At 39.4% G+C, this 27,364-nt stretch overlaps 1 protein-coding gene across 1 annotated transcript in view; it reads right to left on the bottom strand.

Annotated features, from left to right (window-relative positions):
- Positions 1–27,364, bottom strand: part of LOC139712887 (uncharacterized) — a 112,007-nt gene that overhangs the window by 6,485 nt on the left and 78,158 nt on the right. Inside the window, exons 19-30 of the mRNA XM_071624667.1 lie at positions 25,572–25,652; positions 24,824–24,974; positions 24,141–24,298; positions 19,140–19,224; positions 18,158–18,327; positions 16,677–16,718; positions 15,853–15,981; positions 15,139–15,453; positions 12,831–12,894; positions 11,315–11,392; positions 2,203–3,120; positions 1,237–1,307 (exon numbers count right to left, since the gene is read on the bottom strand). Of these exons, the coding sequence (XP_071480768.1) occupies positions 1,237–1,307; positions 2,203–3,120; positions 11,315–11,392; positions 12,831–12,894; positions 15,139–15,453; positions 15,853–15,981; positions 16,677–16,718; positions 18,158–18,327; positions 19,140–19,224; positions 24,141–24,298; positions 24,824–24,974; positions 25,572–25,652 (2,262 nt within the window). The remainder of the gene's footprint in view (positions 1–1,236; positions 1,308–2,202; positions 3,121–11,314; positions 11,393–12,830; positions 12,895–15,138; positions 15,454–15,852; positions 15,982–16,676; positions 16,719–18,157; positions 18,328–19,139; positions 19,225–24,140; positions 24,299–24,823; positions 24,975–25,571; positions 25,653–27,364) is intronic.

The raw sequence follows: 27,364 nt of genomic DNA, 5'->3' as shown, positions 1-27,364 counted from the left end.
AAAAATAACCCTGCTGGCATTACATAAATATGAGGGAAATAGTAAAATTTTGAAGTGTTGCACTTGACCTTTGACCCCTGACCTTTGACCCCATGAACCCTACATTCTCTAGATAATCACTTCCAGTCAGTACATGTATATACTATGTTCCATGAAGATACCTTGAACAATTTTCCAAGGTACGGAGAAAAAAAAGAAGTTTTAATATTTTTACTTGACCTTTTGACCTTTGACCTTTGACCTCACGACCCAAACTTTCACCAGAGAATTTTAATTGGGTAATACATGTATACACTAAGTTTCAAGAAAATATCTTCAGGCATTCAATAGATATGGTGGAAATAGTGAAATTTTATGTATTTGACCCTGACCTTTTGACCTTTGACCTTTGACCTCATGACCCAAACCTTCACCAGGGAATCTTAATTGGGTAATACATGTATACATTAAGTTTCAAGAAAATATCTTCAGGCATTCAATAGATATGGTGGAAATAGTGAAATTTTATGTATTTGACCCTGACCTTTTGACCTTTGACCTTTGACTTCATGACCCAAACTTTCACCAGAGAATTTTAATTGGGTAATACATGTATACACTAAGTTTCAAGAAAATATCTTCAGGCATTCAATAGATATGGTGGAAATAGTGAAATTTTATGTATTTGACCTTGACCTTTTGACCTTTGACCTTGAGCATGTGCACCCAAAAGTTGATAGGCACAACTTCACCCCCTAATACACATACATGCCAAGTTTCATTAGGATACCTCAACAGGTTTTGATAGTTACCTTGTCCACAAAATTCATTACGGACGGACGGAAGGACGGACGGAAGGACGGACGGACGGACGGACGGACGGACGGACGGAAGGACGGACGGACGGACGGACAACCCGAAAACATAATGCCTCCGGCACCACTTCGTGGCGGAGGCATAAAAACACCCTCGGAGCTGCTTTTTGAATCTTGTCATAACGAAACATCCTTAACCCATTGAAGACGCAAGTACCGAGAATATTCGGGCAGGTGTCTATGGGAAATGCGTGATATAGCAAAATCAGTCTGTCCTCAATGGGTTAAGGTTTGGCACACAGCATGTGACAGGCTACAATGCAAATTTTACATTCTTCTCTATTGTTTTGTTTTATTGCGAGATTATGAGCCATGGTGAGACAGCAACAACTATTTAGTCCAATATTCCGTGTGTGAAGTCTACTGCACATGGTCTTACAACTGGTAAGTCGTCGGGGAAGGTCACACGAGGGTCCCCCGCTGTGAGTGGTCTCATCTGCTCCTCTCTTGCACCTGAAATGTGGCAGAATTTCAGGGTAAATGGTGATGAATGCAACAAAGAAGCCTGTAGCCACTTGAGGTTAACAGGTTTCAGAGATCCACAAGATCTGCTAAATCTGTTCAGTTGGTGATGCTAGTGAGAATATATGAGGTCTTACATAAGAGTGCCATTGAGCTCAATCACAGAATTGAAAACAGTTGCATTCCAACTGGAACGCAGACTACCAACCAAACTCTTATTAATCAGTTACATAGAATAAAAATGAGTGCCATTTTGACCTTGAAATGAAATACTATTTGGTTTACTTTCGAGCTGTTAGACCACAAAGCTGTGCTTCCATTTGTTTTTGGTATTTTGACACTTGGGTACAAGGTCATAAGATCCAAAATAAAATTTCTTTTCAATATGCATGGAGTGAAATTGAGGTGGGCAATGGAGTATTCTTTGTGATCAGAGCATGGAGACTGTAATCATAGTGCATACTTCTTTTGTCTTCTTATACATCACATAAGGTGCCTTCATGTATGCCCCTGTGATATTACATTACCAACCTCTTATTCGTTCTCTTTTCTTTTCTTTTCTTTTTTTTTTTGGGGGGGGGGGGAATGGCTACATTTATTGATCACAATTTCTCATCTAACCCCTGAAATAGAGATATTCCATATAATATTACAGCAAGATGAAACCTTGAATGGTATGATGCAAGGAGCATTTTTTTTTTTACACCTTTCCCAATTCTTTTCAGTTTCATTTTAGTATAGGGGCAGCATTATGGCCAATGTGCAGCCCATTGTATTCATGAATCTTCGTCTAAGCATAAAATGTCTGCTTCATATTTCACACTGTGTACTTTCACATACACAGCTGCCAATCAAAACTGTACAAAGCCAATTGAACTGTACTTACGTTCGGCTGTGTTGGGTCTTGCCCTCCGCCCTTCCGGAGGGGCACTGAATGGAATGGCCCTGTTGATGTTGACTGTTGCGACTTCGCTCACGGCGTCCGCATCCGTAAAGTTGCCGGCGACGTCAGTGACAGTTGAAGCCCGCCCTCCCAAGTCGAGCATCTTCATGCCAAGGGGGGAGGGGGTGGGCATGGGGGAGTAGGTAGACCTCAGGGAGGGGATGTGGAAGAAAGGGGAGTCGGTCTCAAACTGAGAGAGGCCGGACCCCACCCTGTTCTCCTCCCGCAGGCTGGTCACTCTTGTGCTCGTCCGTGACATCACGGAGACGGAGATATTCGGCGGGGTGGGGCTCCTCTCAAAGTCCATCTCGTCAAAGATGCTCTGCCCAGATCCCGGGATGCTGACCAGCTCGGCTTCGGTCTCCGTCCGTGGCAAAGAGTGCATCGACGCGATGTCGTCGTTAACGTCCGGGTCGATGGCGACCCCGGGGAGGCTCTGCACTGCGAGGCGGGGCGTGGCAGACTTAACACGCTTCTCAGGGATGGCGAACCTGACACGATTCTCCTTAGCGCTCTTGATCCTCCTTTTACTCAGCGTATCCTCTTCCTCCTGCCCACTTTCATTCCCATCATCATTGAAGATGTCCTCCTCTCCACTATCAGGTCGGGTTATCTCTGAATCCGCTGCCTGTGCTATATCTTCGCCTTCTCCTTCAACAGGAGTTGTCCCGTTTCTGTCATCCTCTGCCCCAGGCACTTCTGCCTTTGTTGACAGGTTGTCCTCCTCAGTTGGAGTACCCTCTGCGACTGCTTGGTCTGTGGACAGTTCGGCTGAAGGCGCAACAGCAATCCGTGCCTGCTGGGGTCCGTACTTTTGGGTAATTTGCAGTTTGCTTGCTGCCTTGAACATGGCCATTGCTCCTAGAGAGGCCATACAATGATAATAAACAAATATAAATCACAACCCAAACAATGATTTTCAATCATACAATTATCTAACCATGACAAAAGATACATGTACATGTATCAACGCAGATACAGTGTGAATTTGTGAATGTACATGCAGCAAACTTACGCCCTACTCTCAACTATTAAGCTTTGATGAGGGGGAACAGCTTTGTTTGCATTTAAAATCACTGAGTCATGGAGAAATTTTGCCACAGATTGAAGTTATCATTTTATTTTTCTCAAATTGGCAACTCTAGAATTTTACTTCATGTCCTGTGCTGGAGAAAATCTGGTGGGACTCTTCATACATTATCACTCCTGCACATAATCAGAACAATACAAATATTTTGCTAATTTTGAAAAACAAACAGGAACTTCTTCATCTTCTACAATGAGTTGCCCAATTTACACATAAGCCATGGATTTAGAGATAAAGAGGCTTTCAAAATTCTGCAACAAAAAGAAACAATGACTACACAAACAAGGAATGGTTGAAATGAGAGAGATTAACTCCACTCTACCTTATGAGAAACGCATGACAAATGATGTATTGTATATAAGCAGATACCTCTCAGCATCAAATGACAAATTTGTAATTTTTGGGAATTGATGAGTTAATAATAGAAAGTCAAATTTCATAACCACATCACTCTGGTCAAATGCACAGAAATGCAATGCTCATAGTGGCACTGTTCGTGAGTGTGTACAGTGACCACATGTACTTGTTGTTTTCAATCGACAGCCTCACTGAGAAGTCAATCTCTATGGCAGATTTGTTTGCCATGCACCAAATCCCTCCTGAAGATAACATCATATCAAAGAGTTTAAGAGATGATATAGTTTTGGCTGAGATGGGGCTTCAGATATCCAATGTTTTTTTTTGCGAGATAATGAGAAACCTCTTACGAATATGAAAAAGCATACAATTCTAAGAGAAATGTAAAGTTTATTTGATGAAAATTGGTTCCGAAATGGCTGAGATATCCAAAAACAAAGAGGTCCTAATAAAAGGTGGGACCCACCTTTTATTTGGACCTCTTTGTTTTACTTTGTTTTGGGAAATTTCACCCATTTAAAAACCAATTTTCATTAAATAAACTTTGAATTCCTCTTAGAATTGTATGCTCTCTAACATTTCATTAAAGTCTTTTTAAATTATCTCGCAAGAAGTTGAAATCTGAATCACCAATCTCAACCAAAATTATACCATCCCTTTAAAGTGTCATCTCAAATTATGGGGGGGGGGGTGAGTGAGGCATTGGAAGGGAGAAACATGGTAATCAGCAGTGGAATTTTGTGCTCCTATGTAATTTTTGCAGTGAGAGAATTTGCCATTTTAAAATCATACCGACTCAAAAGTATTTACGTCACACCGTCACTTCAACTGATAAGGACAGTGGTACTTGCAATACAAAACAGCAAACATTTAAACTCTCTAGGCATTTATCATGCAAGAGCAAAACATGCAAACAAAAGGTGCTTATCACTTTACATCAATTCATGCAACAAAAGACAAAGAAAAAGCAATCACTTCCAGCGTAACCATCAGAATACAGGTCATTTCCATGGTGAATAAAACACACAATCAGGGGGCTCAAAGGGGATCATGCATTTTCTTTAAAGGAGCTGATGCAATGTAATAGAGAAATGAAATGAAACTTGATGAACACAGCACAGATTGATTAAAAAACAAGGAAAAGTAGAAATTACGCGGTGCGTAACATATGTCCCCGCCGGAAGTAGCATTTTGTAACAAAATGTGCAATATAGGTAAAAAATCAAGGTCAAAGGTCAAAGAAGTCAAAGGTCAAAATTCTGTGTAGAAGTTTTGAAGCCCTCACCTAGTGCCATCACATAAAGCAAATGGAATCGAAATTGGGTTAGAAATGGCGAAGGAGTAGCATTTTGTAGCCAATGTACAATATAGGTCAAAAATCAAGGTCAAAGGTCAAAGAAGACAAAGGTCAAAATTCTGTGTTGAAGTTTTGAAGCCCTCACCTAGTGCTATCACATAAAGCAAACGGAATCGAAATCAGGTTAGAAATGGCGAAGGAGTAGCATTCTGTAGCAAAATGCACAATATAGGTCAAAAATCAAGGTCAAAGGTCAAAGAAGTCAAAGGTCAAAATTCTGTGTAGAAGTTTTGAAGCCCTCAACTAGTGCCATCATATAAAGCAAACGGAATCGAAATCGGGTTAAAAATGGCGAAGGAGTAGCATTTCGTAGCAAAATGTACAATATAGGTCAAAAATCAAGGTCAAAGGTCAAAGAAGTCAAAGGTCAAAATTCTGTGTAGAAGTTTTGAAGCCCTCACCTAGTGCCATCACATAAAGCAAACGGAATCGAAATCGGGTTAGAAATGGCGAAGGAGTAGCATTTTGTAGCAAAATGTACAATATAGGTCAAAAAATCAAGGTCAAAGGTCAAAGAAGTCAAAGGTCAAAATTCTGTGTAGAAGTTTTGAAGCCCTCACCTAGTGCCATCACATAAAGCAAACGGAATCGAAATCGGGTTAGAAATGGCGAAGGAGTAGCATTTTGTAGCAAAATGTACAATACAGGTCAAAAATCAAGGTCAAAGGTCAAAGAAGTCAAAGGTCAAAATTCTGTGTAGAAGTTTTGAAGCCCTCACCTAGTGCCATCACATAAAGCAAACGGAATCGAAATCGGGTTAGAAATGGCGAAGGAGTAGCATTTTGTAGCAAAATGTACAATATAGGTCAAAGGTCAAGGTCAAAGGTCACGACTGAAATTCTGTGTAGAAGTTTCAAAGCTCCCATGTAGTGCTATCATATAAAGCAAACAGAATCAAAATTGGCTCATAAATGACAGAGAAGTAGCAAATTGAAGATTTTGATCACACACGGACGCACACACGGACACACGGACGGACGGACGGACGGACGGACGGACGGACACACGGACGGACACACGGACACACACACGTACGGAGCCCGTTTCATAGTCCCCTGCTCGAACTCGTTCGGCGGGGACAAAAATGCACAGTTTTTGCTTTTCTGAAAAGTCTACCTACAGAAATAAGAAAATATTGTCCTTTAAACTCATAGAACAAGGAAAAGTAGAAATTACGCGGTGCGTAACATATGTCCCCGCCGGAAGTAGCATTTTGTAACAAAATGTGCAATATAGGTAAAAAATCAAGGTCAAAGGTCAAAGAAGTCAAAGGTCAAAATTCTGTGTAGAAGTTTTGAAGCCCTCACCTAGTGCCATCACATAAAGCAAATGGAATCAAAATTGGGTTAGAAATGGCGAAGGAGAAGCATTTTGTAGCCAATGTACAATATAGGTCAAAAATCAAGGTCAAAGGTCAAAGAAGACAAAGGTCAAAATTCTGTGTAGAAGTTTTGAAGCCCTCACCTAGTGCTATCACATAAAGCAAACGGAATCGAAATCGGGTTAGAAATGGCGAAGGAGTAGCATTCTGTAGCAAAATGCACAATATAGGTCAAAAATCAAGGTCAAAGGTCAAAGAAGTCAAAGGTCAAAATTCTGTGTAGAAGTTTTGAAGCCCTCAACTAGTGCCATCATATAAAGCAAACGGAATCGAAATCGGGTTAAAAATGGCGAAGGAGTAGCATTTCGTAGCAAAATGTACAATATAGGTCAAAAATCAAGGTCAAAGGTCAAAGAAGTCAAAGGTCAAAATTCTGTGTAGAAGTTTTGAAGCCCTCACCTAGTGCCATCACATAAAGCAAACGGAATCGAAATCGGGTCAGAAATGGCGAAGGAGTAGCATTTTGTAGCAAAATGTACAATATAGGTCAAAGGTCAAGGTCAAAGGTCACGACTGAAATTCTGTGTAGAAATTTCAAAGCTCCCATGTAGTGCTATCATATAAAGCAAACAGAATCAAAATTGGCTCATAAATGACAGAGAAGTAGCAAATTGAAGATTTTGATCACACACGGACGCACACACGGACACACGGACGGACGGACGGACGGACGGACACACGGACGGACACACGGACACACACACGTACGGAGCCCGTTTCATAGTCCCCTGCTCGAACTCGTTCGGCGGGGACAAATAAACTGGATCATCTCTTGATAAGTGAATGTGAAAGTAAAGGTCGAAAGATTTTTATTTTATTACTATTATTTTTTTTTTTTTGGGGGGGGATAAGTGGGAGTGGAAAGATGAGGGAGAGAAAGAGATATGGTGGTGGGCTCATCTGAAGCAGAGGGGTTTTTTTATGTTAACGGATGAATTATGTATATATTTATGTATATGTTATTTCAATTTTGACTGATCTTGTGTATGCATTGGTCCATGTCACAACAAGTGTTGGCTGAATGTATTTTACCTTTTTGTTTGTTTGACGGGCTCCAGCTACAAGCACATAATTGCTTCTTTAAATATATAGGAGTCCTCCTGGGATGTATTTGTTTCTTTTAATGATTTGTATATTGCTTTATATTTTGCCACATAAATGAAATGAATCTGAATCTGAAAATTAAAAATGAAAATGACAATACTGAGGTGGGAGCTATGAAGCTATGAAGATACAACTTGTAGGGAGGGCCAAGGAATATCATGAAAGTGCATGAATCTTTTGTGAATTTTTCAAGGGATGATAATTCGCAAAAGTAAAATGCATACAAAAATTGTACGATTCCCTGTATATTAATACTACAGGTGTACATGTAGTATACTCCTAACTTATACATGGCTGGAGTTTCATGTTTTGAAAAAAAAAACCCTTGGCAGCAATTCAATAATGTTTCTGTTTTTACAGTAGGAGTAGCAGTTTAAAGTAGGTGTACAAGTAGTAGTAGTAATAATGGTGATAATAGCAGTAATTTTGCAAAAGCAAAAGTAATAGTGGTAGTAGCATGTATGATGGGAGCCATGTAATGCTTTGGACTCTTTGTGTACAATGTTCACATGCCCGACTCAGTTGAAAGTTTGCAAGCTTCACATATTTTGCCCAAATGTACAGTTTGTAAAACTGTGCAGAAAAGGATCTATATATATTGTGATATTCCACTGTCAATTAAGAATGTCAAGTGCAATTCCTTACCTTACACATATAGCTTGCCTGGTGGCAGAATAGCTGTGTTCCAAAGGGAACCATTTTAAAAGTAAACACTGATTTTTCTGAGGTTAATCGTGCCTTCAAAAATTCACGCCTCCCTGACCATTTCACGAAAGTATGTGTAATCATGACCAAGAATATAATTTAGACGTCTGTTTTGGGACTATGTTTTGAAAACTGGCTATTTGCAAGAAAAATAGACATAGAGTAAATTCACATCACTGCAAGCTTGCAAATTTCTCTACAACTTTGATGGCGTGGCACAAATGCTTAAAACTATAAAAAGTTCAATGGCGCTGAAAAACAGAATGTTTTTCAACAGCGCTTATGCACTGTGGTCTAAGAATACAGTGGCACACAAGGGATTTACACTGTGGCACATAAAGATTCAAACATTGACAGAAATACCAATTGTTCTATCTCTTGACTTTGAGATGCTGTAATTTCCTATTAACCCTAATCCCAACAGGTTAAGGTAGAGGCCAATGTAATCTACAAGACTGTATACTTAGATTTTTAAAATTGTAATTTATGTATTTTTATATTAATTAATTTATGCTAATTTATGCAAAAATATTCTTTTTGCATATAAATAAAAAAATAAAGTTCCAAGACCTCTAATTTTTTGGTGAACATATTCTTTTCAATATCCTCAACAATAATATTGAAGCAGAAATTCAGCTTCATAATTAATCCTTATGTATTATATTGTTTATTTAATTTCTTATGTATTTCTTTGTTTTTTACTTTCTGTTTGTTTGTTTTTTGTCAAAATTTGTCGCAGAAACTCTTTAAAGCATAATCAGGCTAAAATAAATCATTATCAGCCATTGAAAGAAAAAATATTTATTTTTATATGAATTAATTGCAAAAACACAATTTACATTGGATTTGTATACAAAATAATGTTTTTGAGCAATTTTTGGGTCAACAAATTTTTTTCAAAGGGGCGTGGCTTCAAAACAGTATGCCTGGGAGCAACAAATTTGGTCTCAAAAGTTGCGCGATACTTAAAAGATACTTAAAAGTAAAAAAATGCCGCAGCAAAAGCATCACGCGTTGCGGAATAATCATGCGAAACGTTTAGGGGGAGCCAAAATGCCCCCCCCCCCCCCCCCAGTGGGAATTGGGTTAAGGACGGTGCCCCTGGCCTTATTGCCACATCTGCATCACTGTGATACTGAGAACAGTTATTCAACAGTTCAATCTGTTTTCCAGTCCATGCCAAAAATACCGGATAAGCCGTTTCCAAAAAATACATTGGCTTTTGATAGTTGGTTGCTGTGCATATGTGAAGGTTTCAGTGACCCTCCTTTAGAAGACCCATGCTGCAGGCATCCCTAGGAACTAGCCTCTGAAGTGGATAGTAAGGATTCAGTGGAAGCTCAAGAAACCTTGATTTGTTCAAACTTTTCCAAGGGCTGTCATTGACAAAAGTCTGGTTTGGTACGTGATGTGCACATGCAAGATGTGACAGTTCATGGATGATCTCTTGCCTTTGAGGATGAGATATTGGGATGCCTAACATGCACCACAATGCACATTACCATCTCTTTAGAGGACAAGTTCACCTTTATAGACATGTAGATTGAGTGACTGCAGCAATATTAGTAGAACACATCAATGCGAGTTGGAGGAAAATCGGACAATCCGTTCAAAAGTTATGAATTTTTTAAGTTTCTGCTCAGTCACGGCTGGATAAGAAGACTACTACAGCTCTCGATGTCACATATGTACAACGATATAAAGAAAATATAAAGAAAATTCAACATATTTTCACTTTTCTCGCATGATCAAAAAACACCTGACTTCCCTCTTTCAGAAGGCAGGGGGAATGATATTACCCTTTACATGCATTAGTGACAAGCCGAGGAAATGTGCACTTTTTTCAAAAAGTAAAATTTGGTGAAATTTTCTTTTTCTTTTTTTATATCGTTCTACGCATGTGATACCAAGAATGTACTAGATCTCAATAGTCTACTGTTATAAATTGGCTGTAGATACACACAATATTTTGTCTCATCTGTCGTGATAATCTTTGATTACTTTGTAATGGGAATACCATGGAGTATGGGAAAAAGAATACACTACACTGGAAGGCGCCAAGGCTAGGATGAGGGAATTTCTGTAATTACAACACTGCACTTTTTATCCTTTGCATAGAAATGGTTCATTAGCAAGGATTCCTAACGTAGACACTTCAGAATGCCTTTCCAGGAATATGCATTTCTATCAAAGACCTTGTGACAGACACATAGCACACAAAATCTTATTAAATGTCGCTTTCAATGTTTCTCATATATGCTGCATTCACAGGAAAAAAAAAAAACATGAACAACAGGTAATTCCCATGAATTTGTATGAAGTAATAAAGCTTTTTTTGTCTGTACGATGTTGAGCAACATTGCAGTTGTGAAGAAATTTCGATAAGATTATGGAAAAACAATGTCTTGAGCAATAATGATGAAATCTGGGTCATTTTAAGCAGAAACCCAAATCTAATATCACAGACATGCAGCATCACCATTGTGACAGGAAAATGACTGTTTCACAATGTCTCCTGAATGCCACATTAATGACACACAAATGGCAGTGTCTTGACTTTGTTATGTGAGATTTCACTTTTACAGCATGACTTCAATTGATTTGTTTCATTTCTCTTTCTTTTTCTTTCAAACTATTTCTAGAATCTGAGGTATAACAAGTAAATGAAATGCTCTGACAGTGTGGAATTCTTTCACTCCAAGGTGTCATCAGACTTCCTCTACCCACTTTGACACAAAAGATTTACGATTCATGCAATCTACAAAGAGCTTTATATGACAGAAAAAAAAAGGGGGGGGAGAGTATGAGAAATATAATAGAACATGCATACCATTCTTTCCAACTTTTGAAAAGATCACATGCAAGTGGAAATTGGTTTGTCTTTACCCATTTGGGAAACAGAAATAAAAGAATGACAGAAAAGTTTTGGAAGACAACTTGAGACAGCAAGAAGTGCGTCTTCAACATGGACTGCAATTGAGAAAGAGTCAACACAGCACAAGGCATGCTCGCTACTAGAAATGATGCACTGTAGAAGGATGCAAAGAACATTCCCATTGTATACCGCATTTATCGCACACTCGCGAATAGAACTGATGGCCGTTTTTGCAGACGTTTGGCTGCGTCTGGAAAGCGCCCTCCCCTGCAAGGCAGACATGGATGAGGTTTAATACGTGAGACAGCAACTTTTAGTCATTACTCTTTAACCCTTTCTGTACCAAGGACTTTAGAGAGTGTGTACAACACTATGGGGTTTTTTTTTGTCCCAATCTGCACTAAAAGCACACAGAGGGTTAATCCAAAGCAAGTTTTGATACTACCATTCTTGATAATTCTTAGTATGTTCTCACATTTATGTGACCTTTGACCGAGAGACAGACATGACTGATGGATCTTTACTCACTCTTGTGCTAGATACTTCAAAGCACCTGTCTATTCACATCTTCCACATTTTTGTATTATTTTGGAGTAAATCTTAATTTTCCAGTAAATTGTGTGCTTAGAAACATCTGTATAAAGCGCCTAATAAATGAATTGTATTATCATTATTATCATTATTATTCCACATCACTCCCACTATAGATAAAAAATATTGGACAAAGGAGGATGGATGTAAAATAAATTAATGTGAAAAGGTCGGACCAAGAGTAGATGTCTTGGTGTTACAGCTTCAAAGAGGGGCCAATTTGGGTCACTGTCGGACTGTATGCTGTAAAAGTGGAAATTTTCGCGCAACCAGGAGCTAGCGCAAAAATAAAAGCACGCGAATATTTTTGCTTGCCATATGTTCCAGTAGCTGATGTCTTGATTCTGCATAATTAAAAACACGAAACTGTTCTTACCTGGCAAAGCGCGAAAAAATTAGTTGTGCGAAAATATCCTCTTTTACAGTATATGATTACCCAGCTCAAAACCCATGTAAAGTCACATATGCCATTTGGGTTGACTGACTCAAATTTTGTAAGTATGTCTTAACTCAGGAGCAAACCTTTTCCCTCCCTACTGTCAAAATTTGGTGGCTTAAAACAAAACTGAAATTGAGATATACGCAGTGTTTGTGGACCACAAAGTTTTTTTTTGGACAGACGCTGCATCACTTGGAAACAGAATATATTTTCATTGATATATTGTGTACTTCTGCACAGCACGCATGAGTGACCCTAATCTTTAAATCCTCTTTTCTCCCTCTTCTCTTAAACTGTTCCTTATAACTCTCCTATTTTGATTGCTTTTTGAATGGGTTTGGGTGTTTTACTATTGACAAGTTATATATAATTTTAAGGCTTACACCTTACTCTTTTAGACTACACCTATGTAGAAAGGTGGAAATTCATTTTGGTCTACTTTTTGTGGGTTTCGAGCTGGGCAGTACGATGATGATGATAACAGTGATGCAGCTCCCTATGGTGTATATCACTGTAATATACATATATCTACGATATAACTAAATATCCATTGTTGTTGCTGCTTTCCTACTTGCACAAACACAATACATTGTAGATACTGTTGCAAAGCTTTACTTGTCACCTCATACTGATCTGCATAGAATATCACTCGTTCACTCCTTCCCCGACACTCACCGAGCCCTTTGTCATTCCCATCACTGACTGCCTCAGCGAGGTGGTCATCACTTGTATCGTTGACCTATCAGGCAGACAGGAACAAAAAAGGAGACATGAGAAAATGTGAGAATGAATGCTACGCTACAACACATATCAAAGTATGTTACAAACGTCAAGATGAAACAAATTTTCAAAAGCATTTCTCAATCAGTAATGGTATGCAGTATGATAATGAGAGTAAGGGGATTACACATCATATCCACATAAATAGAATAACACTACTACAGTCCAAACTTGTATCATGCAAAACATTGTGGACTATAATATGTGACCCGCTACAACAAAATGATCCTAAAGTCGGGCGAGGTCGACTATTTGAAAATTGCATGACACAATTCCCTAATCTTTCTGCTTTAAATTGATATATAACACATCTTATAAAAATAATCGGCTGCGGAGATATCGATGTTTAAAAGAGAGCATGTCGACGCGTCTGGGAAATCACTGTTTCGAGAAAAGCGCCCTAAAAGTTCTCCTTGCGATGCAATCACGACCAAGGGACACGCAAGTGAGTATTCACCTCCGGACAATAGAAGGTAAGCCCTAGCAACCCCCGCAATGCTCATTCAAACACAGCGTCGGCGGTCTCCTCACCGACCAATCAGTGACCAGGATTCCAGGAGAAGCGGCTGGGCATAGCGCACCCCGCCACCACACACCAGTCGACTGGGGAGTGTGCGAGCTTCACGCTTCGGTTAGCGGCAAGCAGCAAACTGACCAATGAGATCACTCTGGTCGTTGTTAGGGGCAGAGCCTATCTGTGGCGCCCAATCCAAATGTTCGAACCAGTTTCTGCTTCGTTGAAACGCCAAAAAACATGGCCCAGAAAAACGCTATTTTTTGGTCTTTCCTTTCATCATTTTGCTTCAAAATTTCGACAGATGATAGAAGACATGTCAGACTTTAATAATATGTCAAATTCAGAAAATCGTAAGTTTTGACCAATTTTGATGCTCTGACTTCAAACTCGATTTTCACGTCTTTGACCGTGCGCGACTTTAGGACCATTTTGTTGTAGCGGGTCACATATACCTCATTATACCATGAAGTACTTTTTAAAGCCACATACTTGCAAAACATCCTAGGATTCCTATTCAGCTTTATAACAAAGTATAATGGATTATAAAACACATCATATAACACGCTACATCATATAAGATGCTCTAAGTGCCATTTGCAAGATTTTATAAGATAACACAATATTACATCACACTATTCCATACCATGTTATGCTACACTGCACTAAACGTTAATATATCTTAATCTTATTAATTCAGTATCTTGCCACACCAAAAAACAGCAAGAACTAATCATTCTTTTACATAGTGCGCTACAGATAGGGGGTAGGAACCACAAATTGTGGGCACACCATACCCTTCCATTCCATCCATTACAACATGCTACAGCAAACTCTACTAAATAAAACCAAGTCTATACCAAAAAGAACTCTACCATTGATACCAAATTGCACTAACCAATTATACACAAAACTAATCAAAACTCACAAACACTGTAACAATATCATTTCAATCCCACATCATACTTAAAACTTTACCACACCAGGACATATCAAACTATACACTTCTGATTAGTATTAAATTCACTCTAATATATAATATATCTATTTGTTTTTTCATTGCATAGTGTTTTCTAACATTCTCTTTCTTTTCACAGAGAAAAGAAATCTATTACAGCAGATTTCCAGACGCTTGTGATTTCGTAAGCAAACAGGTTAATAGTACGGCAATGCATCATAGAAAACAAGTTATTTATGTAAAAGCAACCTGAAAGAAGGATAAGGCTCTATATGTAGACTTATTTCTACATTTGTACTTTAGTCTGACTCAAGGTAAAACTTAATTGCAAATAAATGTAAGCCCCCACCTTCAGCAACCATTCAAGTTCCTGATTACAATGTACTGTGATCAGGAACTTGAATGGTTGCCTGGCAGCCCTGTCAGACGCATCCCATGTAAAGTATTTTTGTGTCCTTGTAATGATTTATCATTTTCAGTTTTGTAATTGATTTTGTAATGCATGCCTTCTGTCAAATAAAATAATAATAGCAATAATAATAATAATGATAATAATGATAATGATGATGACGATGATGACGACGATGATGATGACGACGATGACAATGATGATGATAATAATAATTATAATAAAGGCTCACTTGTTCCTAGGAATTGGAGTTACTGTGAATAAAGCAGTCCCCAGACATGCAAAGAGTGCTATAAACGTTGGAGATACAATGTATACCAACCTGTCCACTGCCTTCTCCTGCATCACTCGTCTCCTTGGCATCCCGCCTCTGACTCGCCACCTTCCGATCCCCCGAGAAGATGGGCTGCTTCTTCTTCTTCTCCCTCTTGCCGTTGGGCTTCCTGCCTCCCGCCTGCTCCTCCCCGCCCTGGAAAGCACCCCTCAGCTTGGGCGGGGGAACCCCCAGTTGGACGGTCGACACACCCACTTTAGCTCCCTGCTGCGTTTTGTCCTTGGCTGGCTTCCCCTCCCTGCTGGACCCCAGATCCTTTGGCTCCATCCTCTTGGACTTGGTGCCATCTGCAGCCTTGGACTTCTGCAGGCACAAAAATCAAATTGTGTAAGTACCCCTTTGCTGGGCAATCTAGGATGACTTCTGACTTTGGTGGTGTTGGATTCTTCTCCTACACACAACCTATGAAATAATCATCATACACCAGGTACACTGGACACCCAGTTTAGATATTCAACCAGTCGAGAACTTTTCGTGTGCGTGACATTTTTGTGAAATTTGTGAGCCAAGATTTGTGGAATGTAAAAACGCAGCGTCTACGTCTACACAATGTATCTAATGCCAGTGGCAATTTGCAAAAAGTCTCACGTCGCAAAAAATGATTGTCAGCTCCATCTTGCAAGTTTCATGCCGTGAATGTCTCTGCTTTATACAGTAGATGTGAACTTTGAAAGCAATTCGCCATTATGACTTGGAACGTACCGAAGCAGTGGTTATGGACACATTCTCTCCACCTTCTATTGGCTGACCGCTTCCTAGTTCCTCCTGTCCCGATCTCTGCCCGACACGAAGTCTGTTGGCCTTCTTCTCTTTCTTCTTCAATGGCGCTCTCTGCTTGGGATATGTCAGACAATAATTGAAATAATGACCGACATGGTATGCACAAATTACCCTCCCCTCTCTGTATGACATATTAAAAGGTACTTGTACATAGATATGTAATGTGTGTACACCTGTGACTGCCCCTATCTAAATTCATATGCTTCTCTTTCTTTTCAGCCTCTGTCTACCTACTAGGGTTCAATCTCTCAAGAGAAGGAGATGAATTTCTATTTGAATCAAAGAAACAAAAAGGCCCTAATTTGCACGAAAGTGATTTAAGGGCTCAGTCAAAATTGAGGAACTCAAAAAGTTGCATGTTGGGTATAACAGAGAAGTTGAAGCATTACTGACTGCTAAGGTTTGCTTGGTCTTCATACATTACTATCTACTATAGATTGCAACATAACATGATATCTTCCAATAGTATTGTATAATCTGTTTACATCTTTGGTATAAACTCATTGAGGATGGGTCAATTTTGCTAAAACACAGTTTTTCCCACAGACCCTTGCCCGAGTATACTCGGGACTTGTCCTCAACGGGTTAAAGAAAAGTTGAAGCAATACTGAGGGCTGAAGTTGGCTTGGTCTTCTCACATTAATAACTTCTACAGATTGTAACATAGCATAATATCTTGCAAGAATACTGCAAAAGTCTGTTTTTAGACATGTCATATACTAAAGAGAAGTTGAAGCAATACAGACCGCTGAAGATGGCTTGGACTTCTCAGTTTTCAACTCCAGAACCTGAAAAAATAATGAGACAAGTGAATGTAAGGCAAGCTGCAGTCTTCAGCAGTAAAAGTACAAGTACGTACAGTACATTGGCAAGGTGGGAACAGTTATAGAACAATTATTTACTCATGTGTAGCTTCATTCTCTCATGGTCACTTCATGATGCCCAGACTGTTATGCACAGTAGTCCTACCAACCAAAACATGCACAATCAAACTCTGCATGTGCAGTTGTGATAAGCTCGGATCATTGTTCTGGTCCAAGGACCACAGTTACATACTGTAAACATCAACATTTGTTATTGATTATTTATTTAGTTATTTTTTTGCTGTTGCACTGAGCAGCTCAAAAACATATTTACAGGTTCTTGAATTTGTGCGGCGCAATTGTCAACCCACTCGAAATGTGCAGAGAAAATTGTGAATATATTTTCAGGGTTTTAGATTTTGCGCAAGCCAAAAGTAGCGCGCGATATCCCATCTCTATGTCATATACACCTTTACTACTTATTGTTTAGTGTATCCCATGAGTTGGTTTCTGTACCCAGCTAGTTTAACAGAATCAGCCACTCTCCTTCTTGTATTGTATTGTATTGTATTGTATTGTATTGTATTGTATTGTATTGTATTGTATTGTATTGTATTGTATTGTATCGTATCGTATCGTATCGTATCGTATCGTATTGTATTGTATTGTTCCCTGTGTCTGACACTGGTTACAAACTACTTTAATATATATCTCTCTGTCCTCCCTCTGGTATGTAAAACACCCATAATTCACCTTCCATGGTCTGTGGTGACCTTTTCCATGACATTTAAAATTTCTATACCTGTAATTATGTGACCTTTCAAGATTTCAAAAACTTTCTTCTCTCCTACGCAGAAGCAGCGCTATCCTCATAGTTCCTCATGCAAGGACTATGGCTGCCTCATGGCGTAAGAGTGTGTTCACACACACTCTGGTGCATCGTGGAACAGCACATTCTGGCACTGAAGAGCATTTCGTTGTTGTATCTTGTCTGAACACAGTCCAAACTTCTTGAGCATTTATAGATGGGATTCATATTCTCTTATTCTGATGCAGTTGTTTACATCTCTCTTTGTCATTCTGTCATCACTTGACAATGAGATTGCCCTGCGTGGGACGATCCAATGACAAGACGTCAGAGCACAGCATCTCGGCAAGGCACCCGATGAGAGTCTGCAGTCGCGGTGGTAAAATGCCAATTATTATGCAAGAATGACTCTCTGACAGCTGGCCAGACACACACGATGCATGCACTCCTTAATTCAAGGCCCAAATGCAAAGGCGATGCCATTCTTGTGACCACGGGTCCTATTATCATCCAACATTACATACGTATGCTTACTTTAAAAGAACACATCAAAGAATGATTTTTCTCTTGGAGTAAGAGGAAAATCTCAGAACTATTAATATTTTGCCCTCTCTACGAATACCTGTTGTGGGAGTGGGCTTGCCCTGCCCTTTGCGGAGGACCCAGCCTCCCTCCGCATGCTGAGCAGGGCCTTGGAGTCGATCTTCATGGTCGACAGGCCGTAGCGAGGCACCTCCTCCTCCCTGGCCGAGGGCTTGGGTTCTGGGGTGCTCACAGCAGGCTTTTCTTCTTCTGGGAATTCTGATGAGGTGCCGTTCATTGGCAGTTTTGAAAAGGAAAGGGAAAAACTCCTGTAAGCAATGACTTGCCTCCCTCTCATGCTCCTCTTGTTTGGACATAATTACATTGTGACATCTCAATTCCTTTCATCTATAACTTTGTTACATTGGTGTTAGCTGCCCTATTTCATACACTATTTGCATTTCCCCTCCTCTTTAGATAGTTCTGCAAAGAACCTATTGTACCAACATGTATCTCAGAAACACCCGAGGAGGTGTGTACATCTGATGATGTCTGATGAGTGAACAGACTCCAAAGCTTTCACATTTTACCGGACATAGACGTACACGTATCACTTGTTGAATCTGCTTAGAAATACTAGTCTCTCCAAGACAAACGGTTGAATCTAGCCATACATCCCAGACAAGATGAATGAAGAAGATAATCAGAGAAAAACCTTTATAGTTTTATATATATCATGTTTACTGTACGAGCTGAAATTTTTGCGGTGGTTTTATTTCCGCAAATTTCGCGAATCACATTTGAACTACGAAAATAACAACACGTGAAAATAACAATGCGCGAATTACTAAGTTCAGTTAGACCCTTGCAACGGTGAAATTAACAACACGCGATAATGTCCTCCAAGTTGCAATTCGCGAAAATACCTGTACGCGAAAATTTCAGCTTGTACAGCACTTCTTTTCAATGAGTGCACCATGGAATCTACCCCACAATGTTGTACAAATGACAGCATCTGCCCTTATATCTGGATAATATGCTCCCCCTGTGAATGGAGGAGAAAGAGGAGAGAGTACCTTCAATGGCAGGGAACAAAGGTTCAGGTTCTTCCTCGGCTAGTTCTTCCACCTCTTCTTCCTCCGTTTCTGTCTCACTTCCTAGCTGAAAGATTCAAATTGAAAGCCCACAATTTTGAAACAAACTCAATATAGGTGTCTCACGTTGACCACTTCGAGACAATTGTCACCGATATGCGCTATAAAAGGCAAATGATCAAACATCCATACTGAACATAGATCTACTTGAATTAACTTTCACACCACTATTGATGACATCAATACATCAACTTCAATGATCATACTGATGCCATATTGAACGAATCAAGTGGAGTACCAAATAATTTGCCCCACTTGACGCACAGACATTGAACATAGAGCATCAACAGAATAAAACACAGTTTGCACATTGCTACAAACTTCTGCACAGGGTTTCTTCAATTGCATATATGTACATCTGAACGTAATTGCTTCCCCTAATTACTCCGAAAGCAGATGATCAGTTGGCCAGAGACGGGAATAATCAAGCTGGTGGTTTAATGTGGGCATACACACAATGTTCTCCCTAGCCTGGGGGGGGGGGGGGGGGGGGGGGGGGGGGAGAGCACATACACGTAGGTATGGCCCGTACTATTAAATCAATATGCCAATGCTGTACAGCTACAGTGTAGCTTAATAACAATTTCCCTTGACCACAGGGATATTGGTGTCTCTTCATTTCGTCAAAAAAAAACATCTTGACATAGTGACTCTGAACACAGTCACAAGGTTCAGATAAATCTCAACCTGGAAACACTCTCCCCTGAAGAACCCATGTGCCATTCCATGCACATAATGTAAAAGACAAGTAGTTGTATTTGTAGTATCTGTTGAACTTGTTACCTTACATGTACTTTCACTTTTTTTTTTTTTTTTTTTTTTTGGTGACAAGGAGTCAGGGGGTCGGAATACTGTATACGCTATATATTTTGCGGGGGTTTTATTTTCGCGAATTTCGCGAGTCGGGAGCTATTCGCGAAATTAACAACACGCGAAAATATTACCTTCCAAAATGAATACCTTGCCTTGATGATACGAACATTTCAGTACTAGTATACCATGTCAGGCTTACCGAACAGACCAAACTGGCTAAGCTTGTTTACGCACGTCCACGTCTACTTACAAATACTGTAGAGAGCCAATCCATTATCGCAAGGGGACCACTCGTCAGAAATCTAGCGCGATGGACTTAACCACTTCAAAAATGTTGAATTCTAACTTACTAGTTTGCAGAGTTTGGCAAGTCTTTTTCATGCAGTGTATAACTAGTATCATTCTTATTTGCTAGTAAGTTGAAAATTCACACTTTCTTTGCCACTTCATATTTTCTCTGGTCCCCCAATCGCGAATTTAACCACTCGCGAAAATGTGTGACAGCGGCAATTCGCGAAAATTTATGTACGCGAAAATTATAGCGTATACAGTATACAATTTTTCCTCCCCCATTCTGATCAACTTGGATGCAGCTGAGAAAACCAGAAGTATCACAAAAGGTGATTAATACCCCAGCTCCCGCAGCCCAGATTCCTATGAAAAAGAATTGAACCTGGGTTTGATAAAAGGTTATGTGTGTGTGTGTTGTGTGTCTGTGTGTATGTGTGTAGTACCTTGTGAGTACCTTGCGAGTTTGACTGCTTCACAATTGTGGAAGTAGTTCACTCCACAAGATTTGAAGAAAATATGCAGTTACCATGGCAACTTGTCAGGTACAAACACAAAGAGCATCTTGCAAAACTACACCTATAGATCATCATAGGCCCTGCATACTGAATTTGAAATAAATTGCTTAAATACTGTGGAAGTAGTTCACTCCACAGGGTTTTGGGAAAATTGTGGTTACCATGGCAATGCTTTCTCTGACAAAAAAAAACAAAAAAACAAAAAAACATGTCTTGCACATCTACACCTCAATGTCATCATGTAACCCAAGTTTCATCAAAATTGCTTAAAAACTGTAGAAAGAGTTCGCGATGCAAGATTTGGAACGGACCGCCCGACCACACACTAATTCCTATGTACTCCCTTTACATACAGTGTACATGTACAAATTGTACACTTCATGTATGTGGGGTATAATGAACAAGATTGTGATGGGGAGACAAAAGTGCCAACTGACATGCATGCACATTGGGTGGAAATAGTGAGAAAGAAACAATAAATTATATGTCATATAAAAGCGTCCATGGGAGAGCAAAGAATTTCAAGAGCTAAAAAGAGCTCCATTCAAGATTCTAGACATTCTTTAAATCATGCATTGTGTTGTCAACACAATGTGAAAATTTGATGTGAATTTACAAGTCACAAGGTTAAAAACATGATGACGCTTGTTTGTCAAACTCAGTGTCCATGGAAAAGCATGACTCTTCAGAACTTTGTGAAGCTTCATCTGCGATCTTCGACATTCTTGGGATTCTCTGTGTTGTTTTTTTCACCTTATATGTGAAAAGTGGAATACTGCTCGACAACAAGCATAGTCTAGTATTCCAGACTCAGCAATTCACTTTTTTTTTTCTTTTTCTTTTTTTGCAGATGTGCATGAAAATTTTCTCTTCTTAAAAAACATTTCATTTCATCACTTTTAATCTATTTCTACTTTAAATCATCTTGCTGGACAAGATTTTGACTTTGACACATCATCAGCATTATCCTCTTCACCTATTCATCTTAACAATGATACTTTAACGATGATATTCAGACAAAAACAGTAAAATACTATAATGACATATAAATATTCCTAAAACTAACTTTTTGAGGCAACATTGAATGGGGATAGTTTTGGCACTTGAAAAAGTACAATGAACGTGGAAAAAGGAGTAATATCCTTTGTTTGAGGCATAAACAATCCCACAAACATTCACCACACCCCCAAAATGATGAAACAAAGAAAGATTTACAATGATCTTTGTCTGATGTGAGTTTACCTTTGACATTTGCAAGAGTGTGTTATTCAGTCACATACATAGTGTACCCTTGGCTATGCTCTTGATATACATTATGTACAATGTAGCTTCATGAATCCATTTACAGTAACGCATTGATGTTTAATAAAGAATGTCTGAGTGTTATCCGATGGCATCTGCAGACAAAATATTTTGCATGCAGCTGCATCACAGTATAGGACTTCGAACGATGACAATTCAAGCAATCAATATGTTTTCCGTCCTGCAAAATTGTTACTTGATTATTCCCACTAAAGCCATATCCCTCAGAAAAACAACCATGCTGTGCCAAATGGGCAGACATGAAGGAATGAAAAAAAAAAACTTAACTCCCCCAAAAAACTTTTGAAAACAACATGAAAACACGACTGCGTGGCTTCTGAACATGCTGCTAAGGCTGTGTTTATACTTCCCCCTTTTGGGTCAAAATCAGCGTTTTGATACGCATCTAGTTCAAAACACGGTTGCGTCCTTTCTCGCTTTGATATAAACGCCGTTTCAAAACGTCGTTTCAAAACGCACAAATATGTGCGTTTACGATCAGAGTTTCTGGCTAATCACGTTTCATGGGGAAACATAAACGCAAGTTACATCCTATATATACGCGTTTAAATGACATCATCTCCATCGCCTTTCCGTTTCACGTGAAATGCGCTCGCCAGGCCAGCTGACCTTTTGATTATTTGCTGCGAAGATCTGCAGGTGTTCATCTCTCGAGCTCCCTGTTGGTACATTTGTAAATTGTATATTGTATGTACACAGAAACGATATTGCATGAAGAGCTCACTACAGTACAATCCGATTTTATCAGCAATTTGTCAATGAAATAAATACTCATATTTTCTATCACTGTCTACATTCCATGAGCGTGTATTAGTAAAATAATCTAAAGGGTATTAGACATGCTACTGAACGTGAACAATGTACACATTCAGGCTAGAACTTCCGAAAAAGTGCATGCCCCAATTTGACCTGCCTCTGCTGAGGTCAATGAAGCAATCGTAAATGCTAGCTCGCTCTTTCCAAGCTCGAAGAAAGTGAGCATAAACAGTGCTCCCGTGAACGGCGTTTTGAATCAGCGTTTCAAAACGCTGATTGTGCCTTCGCAAATTGAGCATAAACACACCCTACGAGTATTGTGGTGGGACTCGGTGGCAGTTATGTATTCCTTTTTCATGTGGCATGCGCTCACATTGGGCCAACATATTTATATACAGCACATGAGAAGCAAAGGCTAGCCATGGTTGTCACTTGTTTGCTCCATGACATAAGTTTCCAGTAAAATACTGCATTATGAAGTGAGTGAAAAACATCAAGCTACAATTTGTATCATATTTGCTTAACTCATCCCATATCACTTTCATCTCAGCTTATTGACAATAAAAAATCATTGGTTCTTGGTTCTGAATGGCTCCAGTACTCTTGGCTTTTCCTTTCCATTTAATAGCACTTCCTCAGCTTTTTAATTAAGCATTATGTACCAAGATGGAGTCAATTCAGGATGGAGTTTATTGTTTACAGGGAATACAAAAAAGAAAGAAAGAAGAAGTAAAAAGTAAAGTTTCACAGCCGAAACATCGCAAATCATTCTCAAGTTTACCTCGCTTTGTGAAACAACAGATTAACATTACTTACTTTTCAGCAAACTTCCAAAATGATGAACATCTTCTGCACTATCAATTTTCTCTTTTCTTATATATTTTTTTCTGCATTACCAGGCACCATTATTAGTTTCACAAAACTTTTGCAGAGATGAACAAAGTTTTATAAGTCTTCCTTTGAAGATGCTTGCTCTCAAATATAATACAGTTGACACATCTTTCCAACTGCTTTGGAGGGCATCATTTGCTGAAAATACACATTAAAGATTACCTCCACTGTACAATACGGCAATATAAAATGCAGGTCTGGACAAAAAGAAATGGCACCACCCACAAGCCAGGATCGGATGGGATAGGAAATGGGACGAGGCCACACCAGCAGACAAAACACAGAAATTCACACACAAAAAAAAACCAGAGTGAAGGCAGCTTTGTCCTCTCACCTCGGAGATGGACGCCTCGCTGGGTGTGGACGGGGGTGTCGGGGTCGGGGATGGCCCTGGGGAGTGGCCAAACCGCGGGAACTCAAAGTCAGCCGCCTCCGCTTTGCTGGCATGGGACATCTGGCGTCTGAGAGACTGCCGCCTTCGCAGGGAGTACACTGTGAGCCCCCACACAGCAGTGCAACAGAGTGGGAAAAAAACAGGGAGGAGAGGGAAAAGGGATGAGATGAATGGCTTTGAATCTTTATGAACAGTCTCATTAAGTTCTACGGATCAGCGGGTACTTGTTCGGTTGGCAAACGATAACGCATTCATGAACACACTGTCCTACAAACTGACACATGCAGTTTGTTTCATATGCTCCTATTTTTAGAAGTCAAAGTAACATTCTATGCAAACACCAGAATTCAAAGAAAAAAAGAAAATCTGCCACTTGAATAAATACAATGTACAAGCTTACATTTCATGAAGTTTATCAAACTCTTCCCCTTTAAAACCTATTGAAGTTGCATCAGGATTAAGGTTTGGTATTGAAGCAGTATAAAGGAGTGGGAAAATACACTTCTTAGAGGAAGTATACGAGAGTAATATGATGTAAAATAAAAATCATGATTTTCTTGAGTTGGTGTCATAGAAATGGCTTCAAACGAATGTGTGATCTGTACACATGTGTTTGAACTCACATTCCTTGTTCTCGTATATATCTTGTAGGTCAACGACCTCTTTTGACACCAGCATGTCCACAGCAGACAGCTTCCTAGGGGTGGCGGCGGGAGACCTGTAGACCTCGGTGGCTGCAAAAGAAGCCTGGCTCTCTTTTTCCTCGTCCTCATCCTAGATGGGCAGGTTAAATAATGGACTCAACTCATTCATTTTGTCCTTTGAAAGATCAACACTGATTTTTCCCCAACCTTTTTTGCAGGAATAGACACTCATGCTCTACCTTGATGTGTAAGAGCACAAACACATTGGCTTTCATAAACAATAACAACAGAAGTTCATTGGAGAAACAGTCAAACACCAGGTAATTGAAAAAAAAGAAAGAAAAAGAAGTGGAAATAATGTAGGATTCATAATCATCTCACATTGAAATTCACATGGTCATAAGTCAATAGATACAATCGTAGAAACCCATCACATGGGAGTTGGAAACTAAATAATTCTGGGGGAAAAACAATATATACCTACTCAACATATACATAACATTTCATTTTCTTAAATAACATTTTAACTGATATGAATTAACTAAATGCATCAAATGACAGACAGACAGACACACACATACACATACACATACGTGTACACACACAGATTTTTGTTTAAATCCATCGTCATCATTGGCATCCATAATGTGCATGGCGTCGTTGGCATTTTGACGATTTTGATCCCACAGTTACTGATGAAGTAGATCTACAGGGTCAGTATAGTTACCTCGTCGGATGACCTATTGGAGCTGGACGCCGATCCGTCTCCGGCCAGGAAGCGCTGGGTCAAGTCAAGGTTGAAGGGAACCTACCGTTGGATGGGGGGAAAGACATTCAGGGCAGGAAGTTAGTTTTTACACCCCCAACATTCAGAATTGGGACTAGAAGATGCATGTCTCTGTGGTTGGATGTTGTTTGAGAGATAAAGAGTTAAAGGGTCTGTACAGTTCTAGTTGAGGTAAAGATTTAACTTTTAACGTTTTGCGAGATATTCAGAAACCCACTCTATGACATGTCAAAGAGCATGCAATTCTAGGAGTATCAAAAGGTTATTTGATGAAAATCAGTTTTGAATTGGCTGAGATATCCAAAAACAAGGTGAAACAAAGAGATCCTAATAAAAGGCGTGGCCTGCCACCTTTTATCATTATCACTTTCTGGGATATCTCAGTCATTTGAAAACCAATTTTTATCAAATAAACATTGAACCCTTCTTAACATTATATGCTCTTTCATATTTCATAAGAGGTTTCTCATTATCTAACTTAGGAATGTTCAAAACATGAATCCCCACCTCAACCAGTACTGTACAGTCCCTTTAATGTACTGGTCGTGAGAATTAGACCCACTGACCTCTTCCAAGCACAAACTACATGTACTTTGGCATACCTCGCCCACCAAGCAGGTCATAAAATAAGGACAAATGGGAGGAAAATGTGCCAAACATAGGAATTTCCATCCATCTCCCACACCAGGTCACTATTAATCGCCAGTCATAAAAACACAATCACAACTTCAAGGTTGATAATGCTCTTCCTTCCTGGAAAAAAAGAAAAGAAAGGAAGGACCTTTCCAATGAATTCGGAACAATTGGCAGCTACAATTGCACTTTGTTCTGGGAAACAGAGATCTATCAAATCAAATTTGACTGACCCAATATTCCTCTAATGCACAGTACAAGAAGAAAACAGAACTTCTCATTGTCATCTGTGCTAACCTTTGCAACTATCGGTAGCTGTAAGATCATCGCATTTTAATTCTGGGGTGATAATCAGTGAAAAAGGTGGTAAAGGATGCTAAGGTTCAGTGAACAAGCAAACTACAAGCTTTGATCATAGATATTTGACAAAAACTCTCCTCATCTGATGACACGTCACTGATGTAAAACAAAAGGTTGAACTGTATACTGAAAGACAGCACAACAAATATCTTCGCTGGGGCGACAAGACCTCGTATCTACAAAATGTCAATTGTTCAGGAGAGCCAAAAAACATGGCTGCCAAAGCACTGTGGCGAATGGGATAGCCTTTCCTTTGACATGCCGTGGTGGCTTCATCTTTGGAGTAAGACAGTTGAGATTTGAACAGGACATCACTTTAACGCATTATTTGACTATTAATTAAAAAAAGTCATTTTCACCAAAATTGCAGATACAAGAAGGTCTTGTGACCCCAGCGACGATATGCTTTCATACTTACCCAAACATTTCATACAAACACACACACAAATACAAAATCCACAAGAAATGGTTTGTACTGCACACCCATGCTCGTATGGACGGGCAGCTATTTCAATAATATCCTTGTGCACAAATTGATGGGAAAATCAGCAAAATTCATGTCATAATCTCATCTAATTTGCATAGTTACATAATTGTGATTGATTTCACCGTTTCAGGAAAAACTAGAAATGTCGCTACGGCGACTGGTGTATGCCTCCGCCATAATGCATGGTTCTCCTAATAGGTCTATAGTACACGTTTGTACAATGACTTGACAATGTGTGATGACAGTTTCACAC

Source organism: Diadema antillarum, unplaced genomic scaffold (genome assembly GCF_040938485.1).
Source record: "Diadema antillarum isolate AM-2024a unplaced genomic scaffold, OU_Dant_1.0 seq00001871_RagTag, whole genome shotgun sequence".
NCBI lineage: Eukaryota > Metazoa > Echinodermata > Echinoidea > Diadematoida > Diadematidae > Diadema > Diadema antillarum.
This window is presented reverse-complemented; position numbering and strand designations above follow the sequence as displayed.